Source organism: Pelophylax lessonae (assembly GCF_965119305.1).
Source record: "Pelophylax lessonae genome assembly, chromosome: 10".
NCBI classification, from domain to species: domain Eukaryota; kingdom Metazoa; phylum Chordata; class Amphibia; order Anura; family Ranidae; genus Pelophylax; species Pelophylax lessonae.
In genome coordinates this window covers 45,942,293-45,950,493 of record NC_138777.1, presented here as the reverse complement: position 1 = coordinate 45,950,493, position 8,201 = coordinate 45,942,293, and the positions used below count along the sequence as shown (strand labels likewise).

General features: G+C 43.2%; 1 protein-coding gene across 7 annotated transcripts in view; it reads right to left on the bottom strand.

Annotated features, from left to right (window-relative positions):
- Positions 1 to 1,439: 1,439 nt before the first annotated feature.
- Positions 1,440 to 8,201, bottom strand: part of PACSIN3 (protein kinase C and casein kinase substrate in neurons 3) — a 140,245-nt gene continuing 133,483 nt past the window's right edge. For all 7 annotated transcript variants that reach the window (XM_082271134.1, XM_082271135.1, XM_082271133.1 and 4 more), the window contains one exon: positions 1,440 to 2,624. In XM_082271134.1, coding sequence (XP_082127260.1) covers positions 2,509 to 2,624 — 116 coding nt within the window. In that variant the 3' untranslated portion in view covers positions 1,440 to 2,508. The remainder of the gene's footprint in view (positions 2,625 to 8,201) is intronic.

The window sequence follows — 8,201 nt, the reverse complement described above, 5'->3', positions numbered from 1 at the left end:
CAGAAAGGAGTCAGAACTCTTCCGCTAGATCCTGGGCTTCACCGTACAGCCACAGAGAGGCTCATCTATACCCCCACTCTCAGCAGTCAGCAGCAGAGAGGATGACCGAACTTCCCATACCGATCCTGCGATCCCATGCAGTCACATCAATCTCTCTCTACCTCCCCTGGTCTCAGCATTCAGCAGACTTGGGCAGCTGACTCCAGCCCTCCTCTGGTCCTCCGCCAGACCGTGCACTTTCTGCTTCCCAGTTCCACCCTTAGCTTCTTCTCAGCAGCAGCTAGGTAATACCTGGCCGTCTCTTGACTAAAGGCTGGGCGGGAAGTGGTTAAATGCAGGTGTTAATGCTACAGCCGACAAGGGCATTCTAATAAAATTGTACACTTCAAACCTCCTGACAATAGTTTAAGGAGGTGGTGTGGAGAATCTTCAGAGCCCTGAATGCAATCCCACTAAACACCTTTGGGATACAGAGGAAAACTAATTGCACGCTAGGTCTTTATTTCCTCCCAACATAAGTACCAAAACGATCTTTTGGCTGAGTGGGCACAAATTCCCAGATATACAATCCAAAATCTTGTGGAAAACCTTCCCAGTAGAGCGGAGGATGCTACAGTCATAAAAGGAGGGAGTGAACCCATAATTTTGGAATTCAATGGACAACAAGCTCATGTAGGTGTGATGGTCAAAAGTCCACAAACTTTGGGCCATATTAGCCTCTTTAAAGAAAAAGTTTCCCAAAATCTTTCACATTTAAACCATTCACGCAGTATCCCAGAGACACAAAAGCAAAATTAAAACTGTGGATAAAAACAATATGGTTTTTATTATTATTTAAATACAAAATACATTTTTCACAATAAGGTCACTTGCATGATGCGATGGCACAATATTGAACCTTCCTACTCGCGTGTCTCACCAGCGCAAAAAGTGCTTTTAAAGCCTCATGCTAATCTCATTGGCTTCCTGAATTTTGGGGGTCATCAAAAGACAAATACCTGACCACTGACCGAGCGAGAAAACACACTCGGAAGAGTTATTCTTCACTAACAGTATTTAGAATAAATCATCCAATCTCAACATTTACTAAGTAAAAAACTCGGATCATCATCCCAAACTTATATCAGGAAAAAAAATCCTAAAAACAAAAACTATTTGGGAATCCTTTATATCCACTGGCTACCAGAGACTGGAGATGCGTTGTAAATGTAATTCCAATCCTGCCAGCAACCAAGGCAATAGTACACTAACTAAAAATCCTTCGTAACAGACTACAAGGTGTTTGCTGTGGAAAATTTAAAGGCCAACACCAACCAAAATGGATTTCGATTTTGGGTGGGCACCAGTAGGTGGAATTGTCCAATAGTTTATTGTAGTGTCCATTGAGGAAGTTAACCAAAGTTTGTGTCCAATGAGGTCATAAAAAAAAGAGTTGTCAGCTCTCTTGGATTCCCTAGTTAGGTCTTTATTCTATGTCTTATTCTGTGACTTTTGGCTTTGCAATAGCTGCTTTTTTGACTGTGATTTGGATTTCTAGATGGGATAACTTTAAACTGGAGTCCCCAAGATACAGTATATGAAGCCAATATATTTGTGTGCCAGCAGCTGTACAAAATTGAAATCCGACTTTGGATTTGGCCTTTAAAGTTTTCCATTTGTTCATAAAGTTGTTCGCTAACTGCGCAAACTTTGACAGCTAGGGCATTACAGCTTAATCCCTTGCATGAGGGGCAAAAAGGCTGGCACCTGTGGGCTTTATCCATTTGGCGTTTACATATCCGATAATTACAATACATTATTACAGGTCACAACCTTAAGAGGATGGCATGTTGAAGACACACCAATTGTAACGGCATTCTGAATGATCTTTACACTTTTGTAAATTTCTCAACAATGTTCTCAACATCCTCCATATCCAAAAGCTTTAGTATTTACACCCATGAATCACTTTAAAGTGTCAATTCACCCAAAACTGGATCTTTTAGTTTTTGGTAGATACAGGTGGGTTTAGTCCCCACTCGTTTATATCCTTTGCTGAGAGCATTGCCGCCAGCCACTATGTAACAAAGGGAGTCTTTGTAATCTAGCTATACTATCCATTATCTATTTGAAGAAGTTGGTTGCAAAATTGAGGCTTCTCTTCAACCATGGCAGGGAGGCAAAGCTGGGAACTCAAGTAGAGCGATCTCGCTGCTTGAGTGAATTCTACAGAGACAGAGACCGAGTCACTCCTCCAGCATTCTTCCATAACTAAAATTTCAGTTTTGGGTAAACTTTCCCTTTATTTCTTATAATGCTGCTGAGGACATCCAGATTATATATCTTCTGGGTTGTTTTATTAAGAAAAAAAAAAAAAGAAAAGAAATAACTGCATGTCTAAAATAAAATGGTAAAAGCAGCAATGGATTCAATATTAGGATCCAATGTTCATAAGTTTGCCCCAGTCCTCACGACTACTCAGGGCACACACGCACACAGCTTAACGGAAATGCAAGGCTTGGTCAAGTCTCAGGACACAACATCCTCCACGTAGTTCGCCGGATAAAGTCCGATTTTCCCAGAGAGGAGGCGTCCTCGGCACCAGCCCTGTTCATCTTCTGAGCCTAGTTTTACGAGCTCTTCCCCTAAAGAGCGAAACAAGAAACAATGCAGGGTAAAGTCAAGCCTTTAGGACACAGCAGCAACTGCACTAAAGCGGGATTAAACCCAATGATGCTACATATATTGTAAGATTGTGAAAGGGAGTCTGGGTTTGACACAAGGCCAGCATACTAGCTGGAAATGTGCAGACTTTTTGATGAATGTACAAGGAAGCATGTCAATCTCAACCTGGGACTTAGAAGCAGTGTTCACTGAAATTATACAAACCTTCAACATTCATCAGAGCTTAGTACTGTTCAACAAAGTATGTACTGAACTGATCAAATTAGAGGGATCCTGAGGATTAATTAGTATGATCTTTCAAAATGTTGATTAGGCAAACAGAGGATCTCCCCAGTTTTATCAGTCCAGTACACGCGCCTGAAAGTGATATTAAAAAGGCAAATAAAAAAAAAATGATACCAACAACAAACATGGTATTCTAACCTGCTCTGTGCAGTGGTTTTGCACAGAACAGCCCGATCCTCTTCTCGGGTTCTCCGCCAGCACCCCTGGCCCCTCTTTTGCCCCCAGAGCAAGCTGCTTGCTGTGGGGGAACCCAAGCGGGCATAGAATGCATGAAGGTAAAAAACCTTCAGCCTTTACAACAACCTAAAGATTAATTAGTATGATCACTTCAGATGCCAATTAGACGAACTCGGGGTCCCTACAATTTTATCAGTCCAGTATTTGCTTCACTCAATAGTACTTGGTGTTGAAAGGGAGAACATTTTGAACCCCCAAAACACATTGGATTTTTGTGATACAAAATTAAATCTGGGCTTATATTCTGCTTTTAGTGGTTTCTTCACTTGGTCCCAATAATTAAAACCTGTCGGGGTTTGGCTCAAAGCTGCCATATGGGGCGAGTCCTTTCTACTCAAAAATATCAGGTATATACCACTAGGGATAGAGGACTTAAAGCAAAGCACAAGTTTGCATATAAGGAAAGTAATTTGGTCCACCAATGTGCCTAGGCTAAAAATGTGGTAAATGTAAAAGGGACCTTATCGTGCCTACAAGTTTCTAGGTTAGTCATCTAAGCAACCTCGGTGAACCCAGGAGTCCACTAATTCTGAATAGAGGTAATGTGGAGGGCACACCTGGAATCCAAGACCTCCTTGGACCAAAATGAATTCTACTACCAGAGTCTCCAATAAAGTAATAGCTCTTTGGGGTTTCAAAATGTTTGCATCTACCTAACAATATTGGGATTTTTGAACATACCGTAAAATCCATTTATCTTTTGTTCATCAACAGACACAGTACTCCATAAACCATACCTAGTGGGTTATATCACCTCCTCCAGGAGTAGGACTGGTCAGAACGAAAAACACCTGGCTACGCCCATGGGCCGGTTTTCAGCTGGTATATAACCCCCCTCTCTGCTCTAGGTAATCCGTTTAGTAGCAAGCAGTATTAGAAGTATCAGAACTCCATAGAGGAGTGGGTGCTGTGTCCGTCGGAACTCAGAGTAATGGATTTTACGGTAAGTACAAAAATCCCATTTTCTTTCGTTCATCGACGGACACAGCGCTCCATAAATCATAACTAGTGGAACGTCCAAAAGCATTGCCAAAAGGAAAATAAGGGTTGGGTAAAAACCCAAGGCTAAACATAAGAGCCCTTAACCAGGACACAGAAGCCTTAACCAGGTCACAGGAGCCCCGTCTGAACAATAAAGGTTTAAAAAAGAAAAAAAAACACCCCTCAGGAGGGAACAGCCCCTCTTAAACAGCAGCCAAAAGAAGCATCCACAGATGCCAAAGTATCTACCTTTTGTGAAGGTATGCACAGACGACCAGCCTGATGAAGGAAGGCCCAAGAAGCACTCAGCGCCCAAGTAGAATGCGCTGTGAAAAGGGAAAGGTGGAACCTGACCTTTAATGGAATAGGCCCAAGTTACCAACTGTCTGATCCATCTGGAAATGGTAGCTGAAGGAGCGGCCAGCACTTTTCTTAGTCCGTCCATACCCACAAAAAGAGATTTCAGATACACCTAAATCGCACAAACCACATCCCAGGTATGCAAGAAAAATTCCTTGGGGTGAGCCGGCTTTGGGACAAAAGGAAGGCCACACAATGTCCTCATTCAAATGGAAGTCAGACAACTTTGGGCAGGAATGATGGACAGGGACGAAGAACCACTTTAATAATGCCGCCAATTCCGATACCCTGTGGGCCGACGTAATAGCCACAAACAATGTCACCTTCTGGAATAACATAGGCAAGGGAATCTCCCGAATATTCTCAAATGGAGGTTTCTGGAGAACCGAAAGCACTAAATGTAAATCCCACGGCAGCAAAAGAGACCGTACAGGTGGGGCCACGTGTCGAACCCCTTGAATGAAGGTACGAACTAAAGAGTGCATGGCTAGGGGTCGCTGAAAGAAGATTGCCAGGGCAGACACCTGGCCTTGAGCAATGCCCTGTTGAAGAAAGGTTAAGATCAGAGCCACAGAAAAGGATCGAGGATGAGCGCCATTTGACACACACCAAGAAATGTATGCTTTCCACGTACGATGGTATATCTTGCTGGAAGACGACTTCCTCGCCTTCACCATAGTAGGGATCACTGATCCAGACTAACCGCTATCCCTCAGTAACCCCCCCTCCGAAGGTAGGACACACGTTTAGGGAAGACTCTTCTGAGCACTCTGCCTTGGTCTCTGGGACCTCCCCGCACTATACCCACACTGCAAACAGCAGGGCATGCACCTAGGGGTCTCCTACACTGGGACTATGAGACAGACAGAATAAAACTGATTACCTAGAGCAGAGAGGAGGGTTATATACCAGCTGAGGACGGCCCATGGGCTTAGCCAGGTGTTTTTTGTTCAGCCTAGTCCTACTCCTGGAGGAGGCAAAATAACGCACTAGTTATGATTCATGGAGCGCTGTGTCCGTCGAATGAAACAGAAAAATCTGTTTTCAGAATTTTAGCATTTAAATAGTTTTGTGGACTTTAAGTATTTTTTAACTTCTTTTGTGTCTCTATAAAGATAAAATAAAAAGGATATTTGCCAGCACACCACGGATCATCAGGTACAGTCAAATCATTTTTTTCATTGAAGCATTATCACATCACAAAAAGCAAGCACACTAGATTACACTAACTTTTTGTGATGTGATCATGCTTTATTAAAAAAACGTTTGCACTTTACCTGATGATACCCGATCCTCGGTGTGCTGGCAAATCTCCTTATTGCAGCTTTCTGATCCAGTCTACAGATTGGGGTTGCTCCAGCACCCAAAACGCTAGAGCTTTCTCCAGGAACATGTGCGATGGGAATATGGAGTACTCCATTCAGATAAATTCACTTACCTGTTAATTAATATGTTCCTTTATAAAACAGCTGTAATTATTTAGAGGAAAGATTTATCAGCACCTTGTAAATAAGACTGTCCCACTGTAGTTACTTTGGGATAATGCATGCTTCATCTGATTTGAAAGTAATAACAATCTTACCAAGATGGAATTAAAAGATGTTCTTTGCATTGTTTAATTTAACTATTGTAACAAGGCAATGGAAGAATAAATGTCAGAGCCCAATCAATCCACTAAAGCTGAACACTGAGCAGGAGAAACTGTTAATCTTGCAGTGGGCCCCCCTCCACAATACAAGGGTTAAATGCATGTTCTGTCTAGAGAGGTAGGATTCAGGTGAAATAATGACCTTCTTCCTTACTCCTCCAAGCTTTTTTCTATGTGCAACCAGCCTTCTGAAGCATTTAACCCCTGCAGTGCAGAAGGCCCCATTGCATGCATGTGTAACTGTTTACCCAGCCCAGAGTTGTTCAGTTGTTTTTCTTGCTGTAGCTGAGTTTCCACCCATTTCCCCTTCCCACGAGGAACCAAAAAAAAAAAAAAAAGAGAATGACCGAGTAAGATTTCCCTTGCATGTACAAACCCAATGACTACATTGAGAAAATATTTTTTAAGACCACTCAACTATTATGACTACCAAAGTAATGTTTCTCTGAACCAGGGGTGGGCAATCAATTTTCCCAAGGGGCCACATGAGAAACTGGGACTGTTGTGGAGGGCCAGGCCCAATTCTGCTCAATATAAATTTCTGACCTGGGAAGGTCCATAAATACGTAAACATAGAAAACAAACACCTGGCACTAGGAATAATTGGAACAGACTCATGAAATAGGTCTCTTTCATATGGGTGGTAAAAACGGACGGCTCAATCGCAGTTTTACAGCCCCATGGATGCCCACACTCACTGTAAAATACCAGCTGGATGGGGCAGTTCACATGCCGTGACCACAATGCTTTGCTTCATGCCATTTTTACTTGGGCTCTAGAGTTGTGGCACTGCTGGTTAAACTCACCCATTGAGTGGAATAGGGTCGTGCCGCAACTGTGTGCAATACACGAGACTGCAGCATGCTTGTGCGACATTATAGGGTTAATTCAGGTGGTGAGGCAGTGATAGAACACCTTCTCCCTGCCTGTCAAATGCTCTCTGAAAAGAACTGGAAGGAGAGATCCTGAGATCAGTAAAGAGGGGATTTCTGCAGATCCTGACCTGGAGTGAAGAACAGATGCACAGCTCCAGAGGTTTGCACAGTGCAGGGCAAACACAGGAAGAACTTGGCCGGGTAGCAGAACTGGGCATCAGGCTGTCCTTGCTATACCGAACAGCTCCTCAGGCTCTCTCCTTGCAGTTCATGTAGCTCGTCGCATGGACATTTGTCAGCATGCCTCTCTGAGCCAGTCAGCTTCCTCTGAGAGGCATGCTGACAAGTGGATAGTCAAAGGGCCGGGTGTGGCCCTGGGGCTGCAAATTTGCTCAGGACTGCCCTTAACATTTTTTTTTTTCTTTAAACTGCAGAGCTTACTGGGTGGCTCTCTCTCCCGGGAAGTAGTGGGACTATGTAATATGCTTCTAACTGGCTGCAAGTGTAGACCAATTAAAAGCCAACAATGTGCTAAAATTACTCCAAGAGCTGACTTTCCAGTAAACTCAGGTGTAGGAAGGCCATTTACAAGAGAGCTCCTTTAAAAGGCATGTCGGCAGTGACCATCTTTAAAAAATGGGGAGCAGAGGCAGAAGAATCTTGAGATTTCCCTTGTTCATCAAGGTTAGGGGTAATCCACAGCACGGCGTGGTGATCACTGCAACAGCGTTAACCAAATTCTTGCATTGCTTAAAAAAACAGGAATAACCCCTAACCTCGGATGTTTGGCGAGTCACGGAGGAACTGTCAATCTGGTCGGTCACCCAGAATATTTTCAAAGATCATATATACATTTGCTGTGCAATTCAGTTAATTATCAACTCTGCATCCCCCAGCTCTGGTACAAAGGCATGTCAGTCACTGAAAATCAGTAGATGCTTCCAGCACAGTTTTCAGAGCTTGTTACACCACTTCGGGGCCCATGACCTCCATTGATTGGCTTTGCCCTTGACATCTAGCCTGAATTCTACAAGCACCATAGCAAAGTTGATGGAGATTCATCCCCCTTTTCGAGAAAGAAGCACTTATGTTGAGAATTCTTTCTGCCTTATTACAACAGAGAAATACATTTGAGTGGAGTATTACTCCTA